A 27,325-nucleotide genomic window follows, 5' to 3' on the forward strand; every position below is an offset into this window, starting at 1 on the left:
GTCGACCATAATATCCTATTAGAGCGATTAGAACATGCTGTAGGTATTACAGGTACTGCACTGCAGTGGTTTGTATCATATCTATCTAATAGACTCCAATTTGTGCATGTAAATGGAGAGTCCTCTTCACACACTGAGGTTAATTATGGAGTTCCACAGGGTTCAGTGCTAGGACCAATTCTGTTTACATTATACATGCTTCCCTTAGGCAGCATCATTAGAAGACATAGCATACATTTTCACTGCTATGCAGATGACACCCAGCTCTATCTGTCCATGAAGCCAGATAACACACACCAATTAGTTAAACTGCAGGAATGTCTTAAAGACATAAAGACCTGGATGGCCGCTAACTTTCTGCTTCTTAATTCAGATAAAACTGAGGTTATTGTACTCGGCCCTGAAAATCTTAGAAATATGGTATCTAACCAGATTCATACTCTGGATGGCATTACCTTGGCCTCCAGTAACGCTGTGAGGAACCTTGGAGTCATTTTTGACCAGGACATGTCCTTCAACGCACATATTAAACAAATATGTAAGACTGCTTTCTTCCATTTGCGCAACATCTCTAAAATTAGAAATATCCTGTCTCAGAGTGACGCTGAAAAACTAGTTCATGCATTTATTACTTCCAGGCTGGACTACTGTAATTCATTATTATTAAGATGTCCAAAAAACTCACTGAAAAGCCTTCAGCTAATCCAAAATGCTGCAGCAAGAGTACTGACAGGGACTAGAAGGAGAGAGCATATTTCTCCTGTTTTGGCTTCCCTTCATTGGCTTCCTGTTAAATCCAGAATTGAATTCAAAATCCTGCTCCTCACATACAAGGTCTTAAATAATCAGGCCCCATCTTATCTTAATGACCTTGTAGTACCATATCACCCTATTAGAGCACTTCGCTCTCGCTCTGCAGGCCTACTTGTTGTTCCTAGAGTATTTAAAAGTAGAATGGGAGGCAGAGCCTTCAGTTTTCAGGCCCCTCTTCTGTGGAACCAGCTTCCAGTTTGGATTCGGGAGACAGAAACTATCTCTACTTTCAAGATTAGGCTTAAAACTTTCCTTTTTGCTAAAGCATATAGTTAGGGCTGGACCAGGTGACCCTGAATCCTCCCTTAGTTATGCTGCAATAGACGTAGGCTGCCGGGGGATTCCCAAGATGCATTGAGTTTTTCCTTTCCAGTCACCTTTCTCACTCACTATGTATTAATAGACCTCTCTGCATTGAATCATATCTGTTATTAACCTCTGTCTCTCTTCCACAGCATGTCTTTTATCCTGTCTTCCTTCTCTCACCCCAACCGGTCGCAGCAGATGGCCGCCCCTCCCTGAGCCTGGTTCTGCCGGAGGTTTCTTCCTGTTAAAAGGGAGTTTTTCCTTCCCACTGTCGCCAAAGTGCTTGCTCATAGGGGGTCATATGATTGTTGGGTTTTTCTCTGTATCTATGAAGCGCCTTGAGGCGACTTTTGTTGTGATTTGGCGCTATATAAATAAAATTGAATTGAATTGAATTGAATTGAAAAGATAAGTTTGTTTCTGTTTAAGGCGCCTGATACTCCATTAGTGTTGGGTTACCCGTGGCTTCAACGTCATAACCCTCAGATAGATTGGGCCCAGGGTAGTGTGGGGGGATGGAGTGAGTGGTGTCATAAGCAGTGCTTACGGTCTGCTGTTCCCAATCTGACGCCGACTGTGACGAAGGACTCTGTCCGTGCTTCTGATCTCTCTGTTGTTCCGGCTGAATATCATGATCTAGCTAAAGTGTTCAGCAAGAGTTTGGCCTCATCGCTTCCGCCTCACCGACCTTACGATTGTGGCATTGATTTGCTTCCAGGAGCTACACTGCCCACCAGCCGCCTGTACAGCCTGTCCAAGCCTGTCCAAGCCTGAGCGCGAGTCCATGGAGCGCTATATTACCGACTCTCTCTCCGCTGGCATCATTCGACCGTCCACTTCTCCACTAGGGGCAGGATTCTTTTTCGTCGACAAGAAGGACAAATCCCTTCGCCCCTGCATTGACTTTCGTGGTCTCAACAAGATAACCATCAAGAACAAATATCCTCTCCCTCTGTTGGCGTCTGCATTTGAGTTGCTCCAGGGAGCCACCATTTTTACTAAGCTGGACCTTCGCAATGCCTATCATCTGGTTCGTATTCGAGAAGGGGACGAGTGGAAGACCGCATTCAACACGCACTTGGGCCATTTCGAATATTTGGTCATGCCTTTCGGTCTTACCAATGCTCCAGCAGTGTTTCAGGCTATGGTGAATGACGTGCTTCGGGATTTCATTAACCACTTTGCTTTTGTGTACTTGGATGATGTTCTCATTTTTTCCAAGACTCGTGAGGAGCATGTTGAACATGTGAGGCTGGTGCTTCAACGGCTGTTGGAGAATCGCCTGTTCGTCAAAGGTGAATAGTGTGAATTTCACGTCCCAACTGTGTCTTTTCTGGGGTTTGTGATTGATCGGGGGCAGTTGAGAGCAGATCCTGCTAAGGTCAAGGCGGTGGTGGAGTGGCCGGAGCCTAAGACTCGGAAGGCGCTCCAAAAGTTCTTGGGCTTTGCGAACTTTTACCGTAAGTTCATTCGTAACTTTAGCACTGTGGTGTTGCCGTTGACTGCTCTCACTTCTCCTAAACTGCAGTTTGTGTGGTCGCCCCAGGCCCAACAGGCTTTTGTGCGACTGAAGCTGTTGTTCTCGTCTGCCCCCATTCTCGTTCAAGCAGATTTGTCTCGACCCTTCATTGTGGAAGTGGATGCCTTGAATTCTGGTGTGGGCGCTGTCCTTTCCCAACGGGTGGACGGTAGACTCCATCCCTGCGCCTTCTTCTCCCATCGTCTCTCCCAAGCGGAGCGTAATTATGATGTCGGGGATCGGGAGCTCCTGGCGATCAAGTTGGCCTTGGAAGAATGGCGCCACTGGCTGGAGGGGAGCGTGCATCCGGTGCTGGTCTGGACGGACCATAAGAATCTGTCGTATCTGCAGATGGCCAAACGCCTCAACGCCCGGCAAGCCAGGTGGGCCTTGTTTTTTGCTCGTTTTGATCTTGTCGTCACTTACAGGCCAGGGTCGCGTAACACCAAGCCAGATGCCCTCTCGCGCCAGTTTGCTCCCAGTGGGGAGGGGGAGGAGGAGGAGAGGACTATCATCCCGGCCAGCTGTGTGGTGGGTGCGGTGACGTGGGAGATCGAGAAGTTGATCGGGGAGGCTTTGCGACTGGAACCTGATCCCGGTTTGGGCCCAGCGGGCCGACAGTATGTTCCCACAGCTGTCCGTGGCAAGGTCATTCATTGGGCGCACACGGCTAGGTTCTCCTGCCACCCGGGTAAGAACCGTACTATCACGTTCTTGCAACGCTTGTTCTGGTGGCCTGCTCTGGCGAAGGACGTCCAGGAGTATGTCGCTGCGTGTACCATCTGTGCTCAGAACACAGTTCCTAGCTCTCTGCCCTCGGGTCAGTTACGGCCACTTGCTGTCGCCAGCCGTCCATGGTCTCACATAGCAGTGGACTTTGTCACCGGCTTGCCGCCATCTTCTGGTAATACCGTCATACTTACCATTGTTGATCGCTTTTCCAAGGCGGCCCATTTTGTGGCCCTGGCTAAACTCCCGTCTGCTTTGGACACTGCTGAACTCCTTGTCCAGCATGTTTTTCGTTTACATGGCATTCCCCAGGACATTGTGTCGGACTGAGGGCCCCAGTTTACTTCCCGGGTGTGGAAGGCGTTCTGTGCTGAACTGGGGGCCCAGGTCAGTTTGTCTTCTGGCTTTCACCCGCAGACAAATGGCCAAGCTGAGAGGGCGAATCAGGAGCTGGAGGCCATGCTACGCTGTGTCGTCTCATTTCACCAGTCCTCTTGGAGCAAGCAGTTGGCCTGGATTGAATATGCCCACAACGCCAGTACGTCGACCGCAACAGGAGTGTCACCTTTTGAAGCCTCCCTGGGTTATCTACCTCCGCTCCTGTCGATCATGGAGGGTGAGCTTGCCGTGCCGTCTGTCCAACATCATATTCGTCGGTGTCGGCGCGCCTGGAAGGCGACTAGGGCAGCTTTGCTTAGGACGGCGGAACGGAACAAGCGTTTGGCGGACCGCCGCCGCGCACAGGCGCCTGCTTACCGGGTTGGCCAGAGGGTTTGGCTCTCGACCAGGTACATTCCCCTTCGGACTGAGTCCAAAAAGCTGGGTCCCCGCTTCATCGGACCTTTCCCTGTTCAGGCGGTCCTCAATCCGGTGACGTTGAGGTTGTCTTTGCCCCGCAATATGCGGATTCATGATGTGTTTCATGTTTCTCAGGTGAAACCAGTCCGGACCAGCCCGTTGTGCCCGCCTGCTGGGTCCCCACCACCTGCCCGGATTATCGATGGCGCACCTGCATATTCCATAACGCGGATTATGGACGCTAGGCGCCGCGGTAGGGGCTTCCAATACTTGGTGGACTGGGAGGGGTATGGTCCGGAAGAGCGTTGCTGGGTGCCGCGATCTGCTATTCTCGATGATGCTATGGTGAGAGAATTCCGCAGGCAGCACCCGGACAAGTTTGGTCGGTCGCCGGGAGGCTCCCGTTAAAGGGGGGGTACTGTCATGGTCTGACAGCCCTCGCCTGGCTGCCTGCCCATGTGTTATTGTGTGCATGTCGCTCCCTTCCCCTCTCCCTCTCTCTCTCGGAATGGGATTGTTTACCTCCGAGCGGTGACGAGCATTCCCGAGAGTGTTCCCGCGCAGTGACTGGCCGCACCTGTTGTCGATCGGAGCCGACCAGCTGTAGCCAATTATCCGCCATCTCCAGGCTGCCTTCTTAACAGGGCGATCGAGTTTTGGTCTGCGCTGGATCATTGTGTGAAGCACGGTAGAGCAGCGCGGATGGTTTTTGTGGCAGTTATGTTGATCTGAGGATTGTTTAGTTACTGTTTGTGTTTGCCACCAGGAGGGAAATGGAGAGGAAGATCACGGGAGCTGGACCGCCACTTGGGATAACTGTTTGGAAGGAGTCACTACGTGTGTTTTCACTTCACGGCCACGAGCACTGCTAGGAGGAAAAGGAGGAGACCGCACCTGGGCAGCCATCACTATATATATATATATATATATATTATTGAACTGTTGCACCTTTATCGCACTGTAAATAAATCCACTGTCTTCTCCCAAAGGAGTCCTGCATACAGTCCTCTTTTCTACACCCACCCTGACATGTCCTGCATGCATTGTTTAGTTTTCCTTCCCCTCTCTCGTTACGTCTGATTTGTTCCTGCTGTGTTTCTCTCCTGTTTCCCTCGTTATCCTGCATGTGTATTTAAGTCTTCAGTCACACTCTGGTCGTCGTGGTCTCCATGTTTGCAGTGTGTTTCTTGTGTGTAGTTCATGGTCCTTTATTGTGTCCTGGTTGCAAGAGTCTTAGTTCTAGTCTTGTTTCTTTTAGTGTTTTTTTTTTATTTTTATTTTTGTACCACATCTTACTTCTTCATCACAGCAAATAAAGCTGCCCCTTATATTTAAATCCCCCGTCTCTGAGTCCTGCGATCTGGTCCTGCCTAACCAGCCACACGGCTAACAATGATGAGAACAGCCTGTTTAATGCTGTGGTGAATGTACACAGACCTACTGGAGTGTCATCTTCTGAACATCTTCATTTGGCTCGTATAAACTCCTTTCATCCACACTATTCCTGCTAAACGGTCACAAAAATATCTAAAAGTTCTCATTTGATGAACGAGGCTGTGCAGATTTTTATTGTTATACTAAAACAATTTAAATCCTCTGTTGCAGCAACTTCCCGCAAAATTCCAAAAGGACTTTCCACAGTGAAATTCATGTATTTAGACCAAAAGAAGAGCAACAAAAACTCAATATTATCCAAAAAGTCAAAAATCAGTTCACACAGAGATAAACTTCAGGTATGAAGCAGATGAAGACTGCAAACCAGCGTCAGCGTTTGTTCACCACGGACGCACATATCAAACACCACTTACCGTTTAAATACCTCAGATGGCTACAAATGAGCTGTACAAACCTCTTAAACAGGCAGAAACATTTTGCAGCGTGCAGCTTTCAAACCATCAGTGTTTGCTCTCTAATTGCCTGAATCTGCAAATTCTGTGTAAATTGGGCCGATAATCCTGGAGTGTGTCTCCAATCAAATAACACAGAAATGCTTTTATGAATCTCGAGGAGGACAGAGAGAAGAGGAGGAGGGAAGGGCGCATGTCAGAGAAAGGGAAACGAGAGAGCAGATGAGTGTTGCTAACAAGTTTTAAGGAGATCACACACACACGCAGAAGGCAGCAAACACTCCCTGTGAAAGTCATAATGGCCCGCTGGAGATGCTGCATGCTAACTTGCAGCGACTCAACAGGAAAAGCACACGTTTTCACCCACACGCACGCCTGGTTTCTACAGCATACACAGGTCAGAATGATGGATGATCCAATAGCAAAAACACTAAGAGGAGGAAAGAAAGAGCGGAGTAAGGTAACACCAAGTCAGAGTAACAAGTTGACCAGAATGGGGCATGAGAGCCTAACAGATAAGTGGGGGGACTATGAGAGACTAAAGAAGGAACAGATAGAGATTTGGCTGGGAGTGAAAGTGATCAGAGATTCACAACAAGAGGGAAAATGAAAACATTAGAACCTTGCAAAAGGAAACGCTCTGATTTACGGATCTAAAATTCCCCTTCACACACCATAACATGGTTGTAGAAGGAATTGATTCAAACACTACTTTCCAGAGACCTCATCACAAGCCATCCAAGTTACCGCCTGGAAGAGCAGCACAGGAGCCGTTTCTATAAATCATACGAAGGGGAAACAATAAACCTGCTGTCGTTAGGAATGAGGCAGGGAATTGAATGAAAGTCTGGGGACGATCTGCCCACTCCGGGCAAGAAAAAAATCCGAGGTTGAAGGCTGTGATGGAGCCGGAGTTTTACAATTACATTTTTGATTTTGATCCTGGAAGTCAAAGCGGCTGCTATTGAAATCAGGTGCAGGAGAGAGGCTTGTGTTTGTTTATTTACATCTGAACTTTGGAGGGAAGACGCAGCTCATTTCATGTCTGGTGAAACGGAAAGCTCGAGTGTGGTGTAATGGGAGGGGAGGAATTTGTAACATGGCAAACGTGGAAAATAATCACTCTGCACCACTGTGGCGTAACACCGAGCCATCTGTTTCTGTTTGAGTCCTGCTAAACCTCTCCTCATACCTGTATTCAGATCAAGCTGCAAGTTGGGGAAAATCTTCTTCCTGCTTGTTTTCAACAGCCGCACTCATACATAGGCATTACTCATAATAACCCACAATACCGCATCTAAATATAACCATGTCCCTAACTAATTTTTCATTATCTAGCTAAACTAACCCTAACACAATCAGACTAAGAGGTGACACAAAGGTGGTGGTTATGAACTTAATAGGTTAAATCAGGGTTTTTCAATCCAGCTAAAAGCATGTTCTCAGGAAACGGGTGGCATTTATCCATGCTGACCAATCATCAGCATGGATAAGACACTGTAACCTTTGTTGAAAGTTTGTATTTTAACCCAATCTAACCAAGTTGTTTGAAAGGTGAAACAATATAAAAGAAATAAAGATCCCAGAAACGTTTGCTGATGTTTTTGATGAGCTGGCCATTGATGAGCGTGTGGTGGTGAATGTTTCGGTGCTTAGATTGGGATTTAAAGTCAAATAATAAGGCTCTTCCCCACTCATCCTCACCTGGCACTGATGTTCCCAGCGCTACAAACACCACAGCCGTCACCGAGTCCTTCAGTCCTATCGTGCAGCCGAAGTGAGATGCCAGATCGCCCGTGACTGCGGTGAGGACGCCGATAAGCGATATGGAGACGATGAAGCAGGCCCAGCCGTTCCAGTACTCTGTGGGAGGGACGAAGGCAAACAGAACCTTCCAGAAGACAGTGAGGAAGTGCATGATGTAGTCGAAGCAGGAGGGCAGCCGCTCCTCGCCGCTCTCCTCCTCGTCATCATCTCCTTTGGGTAGGTGGGAGATTGAAACAGAGTAAAAGTAACAAGACGATTAATAAAAAGGAATGAGACAAAAAGAAGAAACAAGACAGATAAACTTCAGCTTTAACTCTAGTAAGAGACAGAAGTTTGATGTCTTTTCTTGTCACATTTATCTCCTAATTTATCTCCTAGCTAATCTAAGCTAGTCTCTTGATTAGCTTAGATTAGCATAAAGACTAAAAAACAGCTGATCTACTTAGCGTTGCTTAAAGCACCCATTTAGCAGCACTTTAAATCTCACTCAATTTGTATTTGACATTGTTTTAAATGTTTTAGTCATGACTTGATGAAAAGCAGCTGGTATGTAGCTGTAATTCACAAAAACTACCCAATATAAGCAAGATGGCTAACTGCCTGAAATACCTTCCCAACCTAACATTTTAATTAGAAGCTAATAACGCACGACATATTAACTGATAAGCTTTAGAGATTATAGAAATATATTTAAATTAAGAGTGAGGGGTTGTTTTAAGCAACACAAAATGCTGTATTAATTAAATGCTATAATGTACCAATAATTGTGCTATGTTATGCTAATCTAGCTTGCTAGTAGCTCATACTATGCCCATATACGAGAGCTGTTTCATTCGATCCCATTGCCACCAGTTTACAGAGTCAAGCATGCAGCCTTGCGGTCTGCCTTTACAAATATTTGCAAAAGAAAAAAAAATTGAGTGTGGTACTGTAATCAAATGTCACCATAGCAACTAGCAAGTAATTTTGATACATTTCTTCTGTCCAAGATATTCCAAAGTGAATTCTAAGGGATATTATTGAATAGTATATAAAACCTGCTGAGAGTCCCCTCTCATCCAACTTCAGTTTCTGCCCACGTATCCCCCAATTCGGATGAATGGGCAGAAATTCCAACAGACACACTCCAAAGAGTGGAAGCAGTCATAACTGCAACTCCACATGTGCATGTGTAACGTGCAGGTAGAAATATTCTTTTCTCCATGTACTGCATTTCCTACAATGTCAAACTACTTTACATAACTAAAACTGAATAAGACTTCCGTCTGTCACAGTAAAGAAACAGACTATGAATGTAATAAACGAAGCTTATGTCTAAGTTCAATAGGGAAGATCTGTAGTCACTCATCTGTCTGCTTCCCAGGTGTTGATGGATAATCTAAGCTTTAAATCACTTCCACTTTCCCACGCTGTCAAGCTGATTGTGACATCACATGTCTAGTCCAATCAGCTTTCTGCTGGCCTTCTTCTGGCCAATCAGCTTTCACTCTGCGTACTGTACATCTGTCATTCTTCCTTGCAGTTGCCTTCGTGCAACTCAGGCTCCATTCAAGCCTCCATCTTCATCTCCACCACCGGTGTCTAGACTCTGGGGAGTCCTGCTCTAATCCCTATCACCACTGAGATCCCGTTCTGCTGCGCCGGGCCATCAGGGTCTAACCGCCAAATATCTCAAACTGCATTCTGTACATCAATAAATCACGTTCAATTCCTTCTGATGATCTCTCCTTATCAAAATACACTATAAGGGTCCAAATTAAATGCTGATGTCACGTTTTAAGAAAAGTTCTTTCCTTTCATCCACCATCTTTAAAAATAAAGTCAAGAAAAATGTCAGCCAAAACCACTGTTCATAAATCAAAATGAAGCCCTTTGTGTGTGTGTGTGTGTGTGTGTGTGTGTGTGTGTGTGAGAGAGAGTGTGTGTGTTACCTGCACTGACTGTAACAGCATTGACAAACTGTTCCCTCCAGCTGCTGCTTCCCACCACCAAGGCCAAGTTTGTCTTCTTGATCAGCTTATCTACTGTACTCTAAACACACACACACACGCACACACACAAATATACAAACGCACAAATATCAACCATGCCATTGCATACAAATCAGGCAGAACAGGAAAAACACAACCCTCAAGCTGTTAATTCATTCGCAGCTATACAGAAAGAGGAAACTGCTGACTTCAGGCCTTTCGGTTAAAACCCAAACCATACATTCATTTAAATTTTCAGGCCCCGGTACTCCAGGTATAAGGTGTGCTAATTAATATGAAGCTGTGAAATCAGCCGTGCCACATTTTACTTATGCTCGCTGTAAAATTCAGGAAGAAAAAACCTTCAGGCATACTGCTTCAGTGTTTTAGTCTAAAACAGGCAAGAGAAGAAAGATGATAAAAGATGTTGTAAAAGAGCTGACAGCAGCTAAGGAGCACAGCACTAGCAGTCATTACTGTAACTTTACTGACAGGGCTTGGAGGGAATTCTGAATTTTTTACTATCTACTATGTTAAAAGCATCATAAAATGGTAAATGTGCCATATTTTAGCAGTCCCGGTAAGATAAATTACTAATTAATCTCGATGTGTGGCAACGCTTAATGATTTATAGATTGGGATGTGATTAACCCAGGCACCATTAGTACATTTCAGTAGTGTACAGTAGATGATTAGAGAACAAGCTTTGCATGCATGAAAATGATGGATTACCTTTTCAGCATGCCTAAGAAGTATATTTACTGCTCTCTGCACACAGACACACACACACGCACACAAAATGACAAAAAATGGACACGTGAGATGATGAAATCTGTACGCAGACACACGAGTGGTGACATTTCGAGACCAAACAGAGATGAAAATGACGAATGAGAGGACAAATGAATATGACAATTAACAGGAAAAATAAGTAACGATATGATGACACAAGATGAAGAGACAGGCATCAGTTAGGGGTCCACGTGAAGCCACAGAGAGCCCTGTTGTTGTGTTTCCCCGGCTGCACACTCGTGACGATGGTGTTCGTCAGTTCGTCGAGTTAGAAATGGATCAGATCTAGGAAGGCCCGCCTCCTAGTGTTAAAATATTTATGAAAGAACAAAGCCAGGCTTGTTTAATGCCTGTTTTGTACTGAAAAATGATGAAAGCATATCGTCTGTGTAGGTTCTCAGTCATCCAGATGATGGAAGGAGCTTGAAAAGAAAGCGACTTAACTTCTTTGAGTTTCTAAAATAATTGTGTTAATAAATTATTTACTTATTTTTTGCAGGTCCTTTTTAAAAATCAGCAGCATCCTACCAGAGAAGGCGTTGCTCTACATGCATCCACTGCAAAATGAAAGAATGACACTGGACATTTAGTTTTAGCGACCCAGCAGGATTTACATGGATCTGATCTGATCACTGACATACACCTGCTCAGGTAATGGCATTGTTAGTGCAGTATCGGCACGCACAGACACACACTTACCTTGAACTCGTAGGACTCTTCTATGACCACTTCTAGCTGCGTGTGTTCGCCCAAACTGGGACAGCCCATTTTGGCCACCTCTTCCTCCTCCGCCCCCACCAAAGGCTTGTTTTCATTCGAGTCACCTAGGTGACAATAGAGATGAGTAGTGATGAGACTTTAAAGTAACAGTAATAACAGAAACAGCTACCTGCCCAGCCTGGCAGCAGAGAAGCACATGACAAGAACGGGTTGGTGCTCGTTGGTTAGCAGTGACTGTACTTTCAAAATAAGAGCAAACCTTTCAGTTTCAGTGGATGTGCCCTGCCAGGATACTGTTTAAGACCTTACGTGTTTTCATTTTGAAATGTCTTTATTACTGCTCCATTTACTTGCACACTGACATTTTTAAAGGCCAAAGCTAGTTTGCTAATATTTTCACATATAGGATTTATTATTATCTAAGATCCTACTTAAAAAAAAGTCAATAGAAACCACTGAGAAACATACGCTCCCTTTACCAAGGCAATTTATATGTGCCGAATAATGTGTGCATTTCAAATGCTGCATCCCTGCACACTCCATTAACAAGCTCTGCCTCATTTAAAGTTTGACATTCGTACCTATACATAACTTTACCCAATTCACAGTGAAAATGAAACGATATTAAAAATAAGGTCTGAAATGTTTCCTTGTGTTATTCTGAGTTTTTTTGTTTAACAGTGAGATATTTTTAAGGATTTAAGATGAAAATTGTGTCTAAAATGGTAGAGAAAATATCAAATAGTAGTTACATATCATACAACAGAACATAACATGTAACATGATAATTGTACTGTTTTATTTATGCAGTGATGGAAATCTTCTATCATCTATCAATACTTTCCACCTTTATTGGTCCATACCTTCTGTTTGGGAGGGATAGCCAATCAGAAGACTTAAAGACAGAGGAATGACAGAGTGAATCATCCAATGTCACTCTAGTGGAGTGCACGAAAAAAAAAATATGGAGCTGGAAATGAACATAATAGGTCCATTTTTAAATTTCAGCTCAGCACAATGACTCTAGTTTTGGGCAGTCACGTTACTCAAATAACTCAGTTTAATCATCAAATCTTGCCCTGAGGTTTCTCCATATAGTCGTTTACTTAATCTTTTAATTTGACAGATTTCAGACATCATCTTAAGACTCTTTTTTTCATTATTCTCAGCAGAGACCACAGCAGTGTGAACTATTACTGAGAAAACGTATGCTATGGGTTGTGAAAGAATATTTATGTATATGCTAAATCTTTAAACATGGGAAACGCGAGCTTTAGCCGCAAAAACTTTACGTTTTCTCCCACCTCTCTATTGCGCGCTTCCGTGTATGCTGCAGCATCTCTCCCAAACGTCTCCTTGTTCGCTCACGTTTCAAAAACAGACAGCAAGTTATTAATTTTTGCCGTTATCAGTGTCTAGCTCGCTGTAATTGAAAAGGTGTGTACTGTATGTGACAGCATTATGTGGTTGCCAGTCTGCTCGCTCTGTGACAGCATTATAAAAGCCATCACATTTCTGTGTAATGAAACATGCCACGGCATGCCGCAGGCTATGGGCTCTTCCTGTGTGACATCTACACTATAGACTCTTTGAGAAGAGCCTCTGTGTGTGTTTAAAGAGTGATAAAGCAGGAGGTTTCTGGTGCGGCTAATTGGCTGGCACTTTCTGATTGGGACACATTAGCTGCTCTTTGAAGCTGCTAACACATTCAGAGGTACAATGCTGGTAATGTTTAGCACTAAATGTGGAATATATATATACATATACATATATACATATATATACACACATATACATATATATATATGTATATGTATGTATATATATGTATATATATACATACATATACAGATTCTTGGATTTCAAAGATCTGCGCGGGTTTTGAATTAGCAGATGACAGTACGAGAGGAAAGAAGCTGATCGAAACGGTTCATTTGCCATGACTAAACTGCAAATTGTGTTCCATCTGTGACGACGCTGCGATACTACAGCGATTCCAGACAACGAAAGGAAGCTTTCTGGCTTTTGTTTATACTGCATACACTAAACCTCCTTATGGTGACATAATTAAGCAGATCACATGCTGATTTGGATGAGTTATTACTCCTATGCCTCCTGTGACACGATTACTTCAAAAACGCATCGCAGCTCAGGGCCAGCGATGTCGAAATCCTTCCCAAGTCACATCCTCAGTGGCTCAAAGTGAAATGTTTCCACGGTTAATCTGAGTTTAGATTGGAGGCTTCAGGTAATCAATGCTGGTCTCACCTTGTTTCCAAGCGACAGATGTGCACCGGGCCTGTTTGCTGATAAATAAAGACGTCATTCTGTCTGTCACACTTTCCCTGTTCCTGCTCTCACTCCTGACTTCTTGATACTCTCTTTGAACAAACACACACGGGCAGAAAGACTCACCGTGTTTCTGTCCTATCTCCAACAGAACAGGCTCTCCCAGCTCGATGGTAAAGGTCTTATTCTTCTCATACTCTTCATCATCAATGATTTTCACCTCGATGATCTTCCTGTTTGTTAAAAGAACAGAGAGAAGACGAGGCTCAGTGTGTGCAGTCCAGATAATTACCTTTTTTGGTTGTTCTCCATCATAGTAAGAGCTTGTTTATGGCAAAGGACCAGTCTATTAAAACTCTCCCCGTGACAGGTTGTAATCGGACACGAGGTCATTTCTGCTGCCCCTACCCTGAAAAACACTGACATAAGTAATCATTATACTACCTAACTTGAAGTAACAGTTATAATAAACACACCCAAAAAAGGAAAAATAATTAGATTTGATCCCCTTGTGATTTCTCTCAGAGAAAAGGATGACGAGTCTGAGCAAAACTAAAGGCTGAAGCCCAGATTGGCAGTACTCGGGGGAAGGGTGTGAGGGTGCTAGCTACCTCCCAGGCTTGACAACTGACAGTGATGCTATGAACACCACAACTACTGGGGAAACATTTTCAATCAGGAGCGCCCGGGGGAGCAACTAAAATGCAGTGCAGAGAGTTTTGAGGGGATGTGTAAATTGGAGCGGAAAAAAGGTGTGGAGATTTTCAAAAATAGCTATTGGAGCACTTCTTAGTACTGCTTGTGTTGCAAAAGACAGACTATTGATATATTTAAATAATGATTTTATTGTCTTCATAAAGAAAAGAATCTTTCAAAACCATAAAAACTAATAATTTGTGTCTAAAACTGCAGGCATTAAGGTGTCAGTGCAGGGAGGCTGTAAATGTGACGGGAGTTTAACAGGACAGACTGAAAGCTGTGATTGCTTTTCATGTGGAGTTTCAACGTAAACCAACAATAATTAAACCATTCTTTGTATGTGGCAAATCTATTGAATCAATTTTTCCCCACTTTAAACATCTGCAATTTTTTTAAACTCACAAAGTGTGTGCGTTCATATTTACTGGCTTGTTATTTCCTTCAGTTTCCACTCAGTGCATAGCTTCTGTCTTTCTGCGTGTTACTTTTACCAGCTGGTTTCGCATGTTTAACCAGCTTCATATCTACGTTTCTTTGTGTGGAGCACAAAAACCCAGACCTGAGCTACTTCTTAGCAACTGAGGACTTTTAGGAGGAGACTAGGTTAGTTGGATCTTGCGTCATGATGATTGAAAGTCATGGCATTCGCAAGGCCTCTGTGTCGGGCTCCTCAGACAGCTAACGATCCCCGGTTCTTGCCAGGATTGGTCTGGTAAATGCTAGATTACTTGTGAGAAAACTTTTATGCTTGGGATTTCAAATCCCGAGGACTGGATTCACTCTGTGTGACTCAGATGTGGCTGAATGCTGGAGCGTTCAGCTGTGTGTTAACACAAAGCCAGGTGTCATTCTCAGGTTTGAACATCTCAGCAAATTCACCCCAAGATCAGACCATGTAATGTACATAGAAACCACAAAAAGCCAAGAGTTGGAGCTCAGAGAGTACGGACTTCAGTTAACATTTAATGAAACGTTAAATCTTAAAGGTCTTGACGGTACAATCAGAAAAGGACTGAACAAGTAGAGCTTGTTTTGAAGGAGAAAGCCTCTTCTTTCTAAAAGAACACGGCAAAGTTGCATCAACAAAAACCACAATATGTCTGGAACAATCCTTTGGAAAGACAAGAACAATGTAGAGATGTCTGCCTGTAAAGCACACTGAACCATTTGGAGAAAAGCAAACTCAGCATATCATCAAAAGCACCACATATCGACTGCCAACCACGGGGGTAGAGGGTGATGATTTGGGGTCATTTTGCAGTCACGGGGCCTGGGCAGCTTGCAGCTATTGAGTCAACCATGAACACCTCTGCATATGAAAGTAGTCAAATGTATGGCCATCTGTCTGACAGCTAAAGCTTGTCTGAAACAGGGTCATGCAGCAGTGATCCCAGGCACAGCAGCAAATCTACAACATAAGGCCTGAAAAAGAAAACAACTGAGGTGTTGCAATGGCCCAGTCAAGGTCCAAACCTCAACTAGATTCTAACAATCCCACATACAAAGACAATATGTCTGCCTTTGCTTTGCACCACGGTACTGCTGCTGATTCTGAATGGTGGGATGATATTTACTCATCACTACCAAACACATCTGTGCGTTTAGATTCTGTGGAAGATGAGGTCAAAGCCTATACACTAAACTGCTCGATGTAAATAAACATTTCAAACAGAACTGTCTGGCTGAATCAAACTTAGTTCATTCAGGACAACGGTAATCAAAAGGAGATTGTTTGGTCCATCTGCAATGCGTTATATTTGGCGGTGTGGCTCAGTTCTGGGAAGTCCCCACCCTTCCAAGCGCATACGTGGAAAGCATAAGCCAGGGAGAGCATTTAAAGCTACAGCAATGGCACATAGAGATGTAAGTCACAGCTGATTATTATTTTAAGACCATAAAATATAAAACTGGTTAAATATGACAAAGCCAAGAAAGGAAGATTTTATCAGAGAGGACAAAGCTTCAGCAAATTATACTTCCAATTACTTTAAATGGAGAGATTAAATGGATTTTCACCAAAGTCATTACGTGCAGCGTTTATCCTCACTTTAAAAGGAGAACTACTTCTGTAGTTTATAAAGTATTTCTCTGTTTAATTGTTATTTGTGCGTGTCGTGCAGCAGCTTTGATGCTTCTAAGGAAATTTCATCAGGTTTGGTATCTTTCTGGCCCGTTTCATCTTCATCACCACGATCCATCTGCGTCTACCAAGCGGAGAGGAAGAAAGAGCGTTCACTTCCACCTGGTTGTGTAATCGCACGTTTCGCTGTGAGCCATGTTGACTATAATGCGGAAAATAGGCTTTGCTTCAGCAGAAAGAGGAAGCGAGAGGGAGAAATGGGCGGGGAGACGTATATGGAGGGTGGAGGAAGGGCAGCGAGGGAAAGAGAAAGCGACGGAGGGGAAAAGACGTGGAAGTCCATTTTTATCGTTGGCGAGCTGTCAAGGCAACAGTGGATGTAACTTGCTGGATTTGGTATTTCCAGCGTCACATCAGCGTGAGTGGCCAACTCCCAGGCAGAGCTGGAGAAGAAATTAAAATGTTGTTTAATCAGATGTGAAACAAAAGGAGATAAAAAAACATCCTATATTTAGGAGGACTACAGGGAACTGAGATTACGCTCGTTATATCCACAGACTGTAAATAAAAAATGGTGGCGCTTTTAACGCTGTATATTTAGGCAAGTTTACTTGGGGATCTGTGGGGACTGACTTGCTTTTGGAGCCAGCCATCAGTGGCCATTAGAGAAACTGTGTTCTTCTTGCTTTATTATGTAGCTACTTTCATGCCACAAGGTGTCGCCACAGCGGGTAGCTCCACATGTCAGTCTTAGCATCCTGACGCATCCCCAAAGGGGATTTGTGTCTTTAGCTGGAACATTTGATATTGTTCAAATGATTTCACAAATGAAATTGTAATGCTGAGTTATGTAAAAGATTACACAGACATTGTTAAACCTTTTCCTCTGAACTGGGATTTTCTTTTTTTTTTTTTGTAGCTTAGCATTTGTTACGCAGCACATTTGTCAGAAACTACAAAAACTGGAAGAAAATCATAAAGTTCGAAAATAATTATCGTAGTATGAACTCTAATGCTCTCTGGTCACCGTGGTAACGCCTAAATATTTCTTAAAAAAAAAAAAAAAAAAAAGACGCACAACTACAACACAGGAAAAGACCCAGGGAAACCGAGTTAACGATGGAAACCCTGAAAAACATAAATTTCTGGTACCGGTTCGTGGCCCGGGAGTTGAGGACCGCTGCTCTACTATTAAATTCAATGCTTTAACCAAACACTTTGACTTAAAGTGAGCTTCTGGCAGCGGCGCTATGTTCTACTTTTAGTGGAGATATCATCTGAATTTCAGGAGCGGGGCCTCTCCTCCTTCACGCCCCCTCCAGCCTCAGGCTATAAAAGCCCCCCTTCACCTATACCTGCTGTTCTCATTTTCATGCCCCACCCTTCCCCCCCATTTTCCCTCTCTTCTCTCTTCCTTTCCTTCCTTCACTTCTCGTTAGTACATGGGGATCTGCCCGGCCCGGGAGCCGTCGCCAGTCCCCTTTGAGGCCTTCCCCAAACCGCAGCACCAGTTCACACTTCCTCATCCCTCATCGCCCATCGTTACCAAGGATGTGGTCCCAGCTAGTTATTAGCTCTAATTTAACATCAGCTGCTAAAATGTGAACATCCATCTGAAACCAAGAACTCAAAGTTCCAAACACACACAAAAAGACAATTAAAAGGTAAATTAAAAAGGCACAATCACAGTAAACTCCAATGTGACCTCATAGAAGGAAGAACGAGAGCAGCAACAATAAATAAGCACAAACTGACAGTGACATGGGCGAGGGAAGACAGAGGTAAGTGGATAGAGAAGTAATGAAATGCAAAGCAGGCAAACAGAGAGGAGGAGGAAGTGAAAGAGGAGAGAGAGGGATGGGATGAAGAAAAAGGAGGTGACAGAGAGGAAAAAGGCTGGAAGACGAATATGAGCAATACATAGAGTCTACTGAGATATGAGGGGTTACAGCTAAATACACACAGAGTTCATTCAGTGTTACAAGACAACCAGGACAGAGAACCATGACCATAAAATGCCCTTTGCTGAATTGAAGAATGAGGCACTGTGTCTACGTTCATAGATAAACAACAGAACTTGATGCATAACACTAACCCCAGACAATCAGGCGATGTCATTTTTATTTTAGATAAAATAAAACATTAGCACACGTTTTGGTAATCAGGAAACAAAGAAGATCATAAGTCTAAATGACATGTCTGTTTTGCTTTTCTCAAAACATAGCGTTACTGTAATATAATGTAACGAATTACAGGTGGGAGCTGAGGCTCAGAGCTGCAGCCGCACTGAGGTGATGCACATCTCCTCTCCTCATTGCACAGCCTCGTGTCCACTCTACAGTGACGAAGGCTAAGCCTGCAGGAGTGTCCACTCCCTCCCAGACACCTAGTGATGATGTGAGCCAAAATGATGATGAGAGTCTGTCTAGGAGGAAACGTCTGAGTGGAAATACTGAAGTCTTCCAGAAGTCTTTCCCCTAGATCACAGATGAGATTTATTGATGATTTCTATAAAGTAGCAGAAAGTGCATCTCTAATCCTTGACGGCAGTCTGACAGGCTACCAGTGGAGACAGTGGCGACCAAAGGCTTGTCTTCAACGATCATGGGACACACCTCAAAGCAGGACTTCAGATCCTTAAATCTCCTCACCCTCTGTTTGGAGCAGAAGTGATCACAGGCAGAGCTTTAGTGAAAGGATTCACCATTCTGTGTCCTGTTTTTGCTTTTTAACAAGCCAGAGATACAAACTTCTACAAACCACAGTAACAAAAGAACCAGGCTTTTTTAAAAGGGATTGTTCTTTAAACCTCTTGCTGAACTTGTGAATCACTCAAAGTCGTACTATTTGAGGCTGTGCCTGACACCTGGCAGGGCAGAGGTCCTGATGGAGGACTTTAAAGTTGTCCTTCTGGCCTGCAGCATCATAGGCACGGAGATAATACCACCTCAAGCCTTGTTTGAGCCTCGTGGGCAGCTCAGCGCTTAGCCCAAATGAGAAGAAGCTAAGCCGGAAAAAGGGAGCTCACAAAGCTGGAGCTGTGTCTGCAGGAGGAATGAAGAAGTGAAAATGAAGAAATCAACATTGACATCATTGTAACTTGTCCACTGATTTCATCCCCCGGGAACCACTGTCCAGACTACTTCCTAGGGGATGTGCCACAAGCAGCCTTATAACGCTATAGATTTAAGGTAAACGTTGATGGACTGGTTCTTATAGCACTTTTCTTCTCTCCCGGAGCACTCAAACCACTTTATACAACATGCCTCGTTCATCCATTCACACCCACTTATACAAGCACTTTTTTCTATGCTTAAGTGCTTTCTATCTAACATTCACACACATTCATACTCTGATGGATGTATTGGAGAGCGACCTGGGGTTAGTATCTTGCCCGATAGTATTTGGCATGCAGACTGGAGCAGCCAGGGATCAAACCACCAACCACCACGACCTGCTCTACATATATACTTTTGCTTCTGTTTCTATAGATCTTTTTTTATTGCCACAGGCTTCAGGTGCAGGTAGAAAAGGATACGATCTGAAGAAGTTAAGGCTCCAGCAGCGCTTCTAGTATAAAAAATAATGCTATTATTTATTTAACAAAAATAAACTCAAAATGCAGGAACAGTGCATAAAAACACGTCCTAATGTCCTAAATTTGTGATATTCTTCCCTTTTACACATTTTTTAAATCTTTCCCTTCCGTCTCGCCTTCTGTTTCTACCTTGTTACTTTTTGACACCTGCTCCCCAGAAAGTTCCTCTGTCAGAGCGGAGCCTCAACGCCCCGCTCTGTCAACGGACTGACACAAAAATCAGACACATACCAGGTTCACTGAGCACACAACTTGCACTGCCAGAAATAGAGACTTTTAGAAGGACAGAGTGAAAAAAAGGTCAACAAAAGGTGTTGTTGATTGAAAAACCCCAGACAGAACCGAGTGAGCTGTAAATCGATTTAATGGGTTTTATACCGTTGCAGCATGCCTGCGTGTTTGTGCGTGGCTCTAAAGTTCTTACAGGAGCGACGGTCCGAGTTTGTTTTGATTAGTTAAGCCCTCACTGCATTACTTAATGGACAAAACCTCTGTTTATATCTTTGTCTCCATCGCTTTTCATTTTCTCCTAGCTCCATTCCTGCTTTTCTGTTTGTGTGTGTGTGTGTTGTGTGCATGAGTGCTGTTTCAGGCACTGAAAGACAGTCCACCATATTTTTATAGAAAGAGCATCGTAGAGAACCGCAGCAGCTAACAATTCATTTTCTTAAGTGATTCTGATTTATATACACACGCCAGTTTTACTATTGTGCCTTCTGGTGGAACCACTAAATCTCTTGTTCATGTATGCACTCGCTCAGAGACAGGATTGCTACTATGCAAACTCACGACGGTAAAATATTTTAGTTTAAGGGGTAAAACTTGGAAAAGGGAAGCCGAAGTCTGGCTGCTTGAAAATAAAACAAGAACAAAGTCGAGGAGCCAAGACAGGGGGCGTATATCTTGAACAGACCTTTAGATGGCTGCCAGGATGGTACTGGACATAACAACAAGTAACAGGATTACAAAAATTTGATTATAGTCCAAAAGGGAGAATAGCACTCTGCTACAGATTTTGATAGTTTACCAAGAGTGACCCAGCGTATCTATCTCAGATATGGTACACTGACTGTGCCACAGATAAAGCAACTGAAAGCAGGGAAGGTAAAGCACTCGGTACACTATCCATTTCTGTATTGATGAGGAAAGAAGCCAAGATCTCATTTAGTTACTTCCTGCGCCTTGTTCTGGGTTAAATAATAAGCAAATTTCAAAACAAGTGTAAATGCACCGAAAAGAATTTGAAAGAGACTGAAACGCAGTCCAGTTGGACAGGTCAGTGAGAACAGTTAGGCTTCGAGCTCATTGCTCCCTGCAAATATGATGCACAGAAAGTGGAGAGTGATGAGTAATTATCCCATGAGAGCCGACAGGTAGATGCTCGGGTAGTGGAGGGGACGAAACAGCTGCAGGGCAGCACTGACATGTCAGAGGAAGAGCTGGGAAACTTCTAGCTTAAGTAGACTGCAAAATTTGGAGGGTGTGATTGGTAAATTACTGTACTGTAGGTTTCACTCCATTTGCTAAAGCTAGCATTAGCTAGATATTTTAAAAGAATTACGAGCTTTTTATGAGCTGCTAAAAAGTCCTGCAGCTTGTCTGTTGGTAAACAATATCAGCTGGATTAGGATTGTTGCTAATTCTGCTCTTAGCATGCAGGACGTGACTCATCTCGACTGCACACAAGTCTTTAGCTTACATTTACCCCGTCACAGTGGCGCGCAGCTAAGTCTGCAGCCTGTCTCTAACCCTAGCTCCACTAGCAGCATCTCGTGTTAGCCTATTTCCCAAGACAACAAACACAACGGTCTTGCAGTTTCTTAAACGAGGATGAATGCCCTTCCTCTGCTTATTCAGCCCTGAGTGCTGATGCTTTCACCATCTACACGTGTCCACGTCAGGCTGTTTTTCTACCAGAATACTCCTACATACTATGAAAGGTTAACGCAAAACATGCTTGATAGCAGCTGAAAGATAACAGCTGAGGAGAGGGGGCAGCGATCCGCCTTTTACAGACTCTGGGCTTTGCTCTGTTGAAGTTTGCATCTAAGCAGTATTTAAATCTGGATCCAAACTGCTGAGTGCACATGCATGACACCGTCTGGATTTCTTAGCTTGAAAGGAAACCTCTTTCTTTACCCTCACACAATGAGGGAAGCTGATTTTGTACAGTAATCCTGTGAGCCAAAAGCTCAAAGCACTTGATTTCACAGTTTGATGTCACAGTCATCTCAGGCACACGGCTGTTCAAACCTTCTGTTTGTGACCAGCATCCAATCAGAAGAAAGCTACCTTAAATGGAGAGAACCAAAAAAGCTTGTGTCAGACCACTGATTGCGCCAAGACCCATTATAAGTAAATAAACAAGTTTTGAACTGTGACTCATGCAAAGGCACTCTGGTAGAGTCAAAGAATAAAAGCATGGAGATGAGCACAATAGGTCCCCTTTAAATAACAAATAACACAGGCTGTTTTTTAATACAATGCTATGAAAATCCAACTAAAATTCCCAATTCGTCATTGAAATCCTACATTTTTGACTGTCGGAATGCCGGAAACGACTTTATGAATGAATCCAGTGTAAAAACTGCTAACACTGCAATCAAGGAGGATTTTTCCTTTTCAAAGATAGTAGAAAGATGCAAAAAGACATCACTGAAGAGCTGATCAAATGATATGAATCGTTCTGAATATCACTCATACACCCACACATGCTTCTACATGAGCAGGTAGGCTGAGAGAAGTCCTTCGTTTAGCTCTTCTCGTCTGCGTGGAAGCAACACAAACAAAGCAATTTGAGTGAGGCCAGCAGAGAGAGGGTGAGATATAAAGCTCTTTAGGGGAGAGATATCACCCCTCTTAATGATATCACGGAACTCATAATGAGGAAATGCAAAATACACACGCATACTGAATGGTCTCTGGCTGTGGTGAGTAATAAAGTTTTATCTCTGGTGTGTATGTGGGAAGATGGAAAGGTGCAGGGGATGAACTGAGGGTGAGAGAGAGGGGTACGGGGAGGAGGGGGAGAAGAGGTAAGAGAAGCAGGACATTAAAATGAGGAGGAGGATGAGGAAGGGACACAGACGAGGGTATGAAGTGAGGCTAAAAAAAGGGAGCTAAGAATGAAAAGCCGAAACAGATGAGAGCGAATAAAAAGAAAAAGGTTTCCCCAGCTTCTCACACAGGAAATTTAATGCGATTCTGGCACAAGTGACCCACTAACGATTCAAAAATATATGGATGATCGTTTTATCTTCACACAGATGCGCTCTCGATATGAAGTCATCTGTGTTTCTGCACAAAAGGTGCATAAAAAAAAAGAAGAGGTTTTTACTTCCAAGTCCTCAATACTTCATATGTTAAGACTCCACTAAACTCCAAATAAAATTGTCATTTGTATACTTTAGCAAAGTTGCTAAACCTGCAGTCAAATGAAGCTTTGGAAATCCTGTCACGCAGCATTCAGGGTACTTTAGTGACTAATCTGCTGTAGTTGCAGGCACAGCTGGTGTTTGTTTTCATGGAGCAGCTGCCGCAGCTGCTACTTTCGGGTACACTGCGTGGTAACGCGATGGTACAAAAATGATGGTGGATAGCAAGAAAGGCTCAAAGTTAATAAGGCAAGACCTGGAGGACAACTCGCAAAAATAGGGGATGAAATCTTGAAGTATCACATCAAATCCAGGGTTTAGGGGGAGACACACACATATGCACACACACAGATCACAGATGCTCTATTGGATTGCGATCTGGTGCCATTTGAGTACAGTGTCATTATTCAAGAAAGTAATTTGATTTGTGCTTTGTGACTTGGTGCGTCACATGTTAGCAGGAGTAGCTGTGGTGCTCAGCAGGGGTGCAACGATACACAAAAGTCACGGTTCGGTTTGATACTTTGGTGTCACGGTTCGATATTTTTTCGATACGAAAATGTTCATGCTTTTTTAATTTGTCATTTATTAAAATTATAAATATATATTTTAACTCAAAAGTACAGTTTTTAAATGTAATGTTGCTGAAACAACAACAACAAAATACATCTGATCGAGAAATCACTCATCTTTGGAAAAGAGTTTATTACAGAGAAATGGCTCTTTCCAAAATAAAAGCTATACTATATGCTTCTTCTGGGGTATACTTTCAGCAGCATATTAAACATATCAGGTTCCCATAAGGAGAATCATGTGCTAATGGCTGTCTAAATGACTCGGGTAAAGTTTGTAGCATGCGTGCTTGTTGTTTTTGTCTGCTTCCACTTGTCTTTGCACTAGGATGATGTCGGGGTAAATGTGCAGTCATATTCGTTGTGTTCCCACTAGTGCTGTCAGCGTTAATCTCGTTAAAATGACATTAATGCCATAATGCGGATCGCCCCGTGCGTGGCGCTGGACGGCGTCAACACGTTAACGAGCTAACTGCGCTAACGCACTAGTTCCCACCAAATTGAGCATTGTGTGGCACATCCGACATACTGTTTTACTTTTGTCCATGACGCGCTTACCATCAGGGTCATGCTTCACATGAAAACCAAGATAGTTCCAAAGGCCAGATCTGAATGAGGGTGGGGGAGGTTCAATTTGCCATGTTGCAACGAGCTTAGCTTCTGTCTCGCTAGCTTGCGCTGTGCTCAGTGGATCTGCGCTCGAGAGTGCAGCCTAGGTGGAGTAGTCGAACGCAGATCCACTGAGCGCTCAACACAGACAGCATCGTCAGAAGAAAAGTTGTTCGATACATATGCGTACCGAACCGAAAGCACTGTATCGAACGGTTCAATATCGATACGAGTATTATTGCACCCCTAGTGCTCAGTTGGAACTTAGGGGCTTAAAGTGGGCCAAGAAACCCCCCCACACGATTACACCACCACCAGTAGCCCGAACCTTTGACACAAGGCAGCATGGATCCATGATTTCATGCCATTTATGCCAAAATCTGACCCTATCGCCCAAATGTCACAGTAGAAATCGAGGGGTGATCAGACTGGACTATGTTTGTCCAACTGGAGAACAGACTGCAATTTTCCTAAAGCACTGTTATCATTGAAATGCTGGCAGCAGCTGGTTACAAAACTGTGTACATGACAAACCAAAACACTAAAGTGCATCACAAGCTGACTGACATGACTTTTGGTGTGCACCACCAGATGACAATGGTAAGATTCCTTTCCAGTCACCTTTCTCACTCACTATGTATTAATAGACCTCTCTGCATTGAATCATATCTGTTATTAACCTCTGTCTCTCTTCCACAGCATGTCTTTTATCCTGTCTTCCTTCTCTCACCCCAACCGGTCGCAGCAGATGGCCGCCCCTCCCTGAGCCTGGTTCTGCCAGAGGTTTCTTCCTGTTAAAAGGGAGTTTTTCCTTCCCACTGTCGCCAAAGTGCTTGCTCATAGGGGGTCATATGATTGTTGGGTTTTTCTCTGTATCTATGAAGCGCCTTGAGGCGACTTTTGTTGTGATTTGGCGCTATATAAATAAAATTGAATTGAATTGAATTGAATTCTGTGTCTGTGAGGTGTTTAAGGAGCTCTTTTAGCACCACAGCAGTTTTGTTAAAACCAGTAGCCAGTCTGCTGACTTTGCACCTGGAGCAAACATCTAATTTGTTATGGGCCAGTGTAGCCAGCGATTTCCGTTTCTTCAGATAATTTGAAAAGCTAATAAAAAGCTCAGTCCTCATCAGACGATAGTCAATATTTATCTGGTTCAATGCAGCAAATGCCAACCCTGTTTGGCTGTCCACGCAGACCGTTTGACTGCACGCACCCAAAGTCTGCTCAAGCGTGACGGATCAAAAACCCCTACATTACAAATGGACGGCAAAGCTTCCAGTGAAACATATCAGGTAAATTCATAAGCAGAATTTGTTCACAGAGGCTTCATTCTCACCTCGTGTTAGTTATTATCAGAAGACTCTGAAGAACTAGACATGAGAGAAAATGTGAAAACATGGAGCATGAGAATATCTGGTTGGTAACCATTAAGTCATGAGGGGCGGTGCCAACATGTGCTACGAGTGTGTGCAGTACACACTCACTGTGCAGTCGGCAGCATCATACACATACAGTGTGTGTGTGTGTGTGAAATCCTAACCTCGTTATATTGTGTAAAATTAAGCTCACAAATCACATCACCTCCCTCGCACATGCACACACAAATCCTGCAAGATGCACCATAATCCAGAGGAGCTACTTATTTCTCCTGCTCCACGAGGAACAGAAGAAAAAAAACAGAAGGATGAAGGAAAAGGATGGAAGAGAAGCGATGAGGAAAACTGCACAGGAATGTGAAGAGTATTAAATAAAAGACAGAATGAAAGAAACGTCTGACGTGAAGAGCGATCCGATTATGGAAGGAGGGAAAAGGGGGAAAGAAAGAGAAATCAGAGGATGGGAAATTAGTTCTGGGGGGATGATGGGAAGAATGAGGAGGAAAAAAAGACAAGGGAGTAAAAATCTGATCAGACATGTTGCCTGTATTAGGTTTGCAAATCGAAAGCAAGTAGAACAGAAATGAGGCGACACACATGTGCGACACGCAGACACGTGAAAGTGACAAAGTGAACATCGCACATTCTGCACACTTGCACGCAAACACTTTCATTTCTCTCCTGATCATCATCCGCCCTCGCAGCTTCCCCCTCACTCCTGCTCCCTCCTCCACAATCCTATCGTTACATTTGCATGAATGAGGACTGGGACTGCTGTGAAATAAAGCGTATGACATGTGACCGTCCACGGGATTGGTGCTGCGGGGACGCAGTGTGCACATGTATGTGTTGCTTCTGTTCCAGATATGGAAAATATATTCCTCTGGTATGATCATAAAAGCTGCTCGTCTCTGCGGCTCTGTGTCCTAATTGGGAATGTTGCATTCCCCCCACTCCAACATCTCTTTCTACCTCTGCTGCGTGTGATGTGCTACTTGGAGATGGTCTCATGAGGGCAAGACTGACTTTACCAGATTTCAAGAGGGAGGGGAAAAAATGAGAAAAAGGGAAACAGAGCGAGAAGACATTAAAATGTTAAAGGAAATAAGCACAATGACAAAAAAATTGAGTGAATGAGAGTGAATTGGTTTTTATTCGGCATGGAGAGTCAAGGCTGAGGGCTTAGCGTAGCTCAGCCTCATGACGTCGATGACAGACGAAAGACAGACCCACACGCTTGCCTTTTTTAGATGGCAGTTAGCCCCTTTTTGTGTAATTTGAAAGTGCGAATAGAGTATAGCAGAATCCCCGAGTGGCACTATGAAAGGGTTTTGGGTACAGAGGAACAACGACACACGGTGTGCCTCCAAAGGGAATCGCACAACCTCATGAGAGCGTGTGAGTCTCTGAGTTAGCTGACAAGTTTTCTAATGTGGTTCGTTTAGCTTGGGTCAGAGGTTTGAC

At 43.8% G+C, this 27,325-nt stretch overlaps 1 protein-coding gene across 2 annotated transcripts in view; it reads right to left on the reverse strand.

Annotated features, from left to right (window-relative positions):
• The window catches only part of slc8a4b (solute carrier family 8 member 4b), a 134,880-nt gene that overhangs the window by 12,905 nt on the left and 94,650 nt on the right, over positions 1 to 27,325 (reverse strand). The window contains exons 12-16 of one of the 2 annotated variants that reach the window (XM_084924426.1): positions 13,677 to 13,783; positions 11,241 to 11,365; positions 10,482 to 10,517; positions 9,711 to 9,810; positions 7,717 to 7,989 (exon numbers count right to left, since the gene is read on the reverse strand). In XM_084924426.1, coding sequence (XP_084780552.1) covers positions 7,717 to 7,989; positions 9,711 to 9,810; positions 10,482 to 10,517; positions 11,241 to 11,365; positions 13,677 to 13,783 — 641 coding nt within the window. The remainder of the gene's footprint in view (positions 1 to 7,716; positions 7,990 to 9,710; positions 9,811 to 10,481; positions 10,518 to 11,240; positions 11,366 to 13,676; positions 13,784 to 27,325) is intronic. The other variant, XM_084924425.1, reaches the window with a different exon arrangement.

Source organism: Perissodus microlepis, chromosome 3 (assembly GCF_051167445.1).
Source record: "Perissodus microlepis isolate ML-2025 ecotype Zambia chromosome 3, ASM5116744v1, whole genome shotgun sequence".
Classification (NCBI taxonomy): domain Eukaryota; kingdom Metazoa; phylum Chordata; class Actinopteri; order Cichliformes; family Cichlidae; genus Perissodus; species Perissodus microlepis.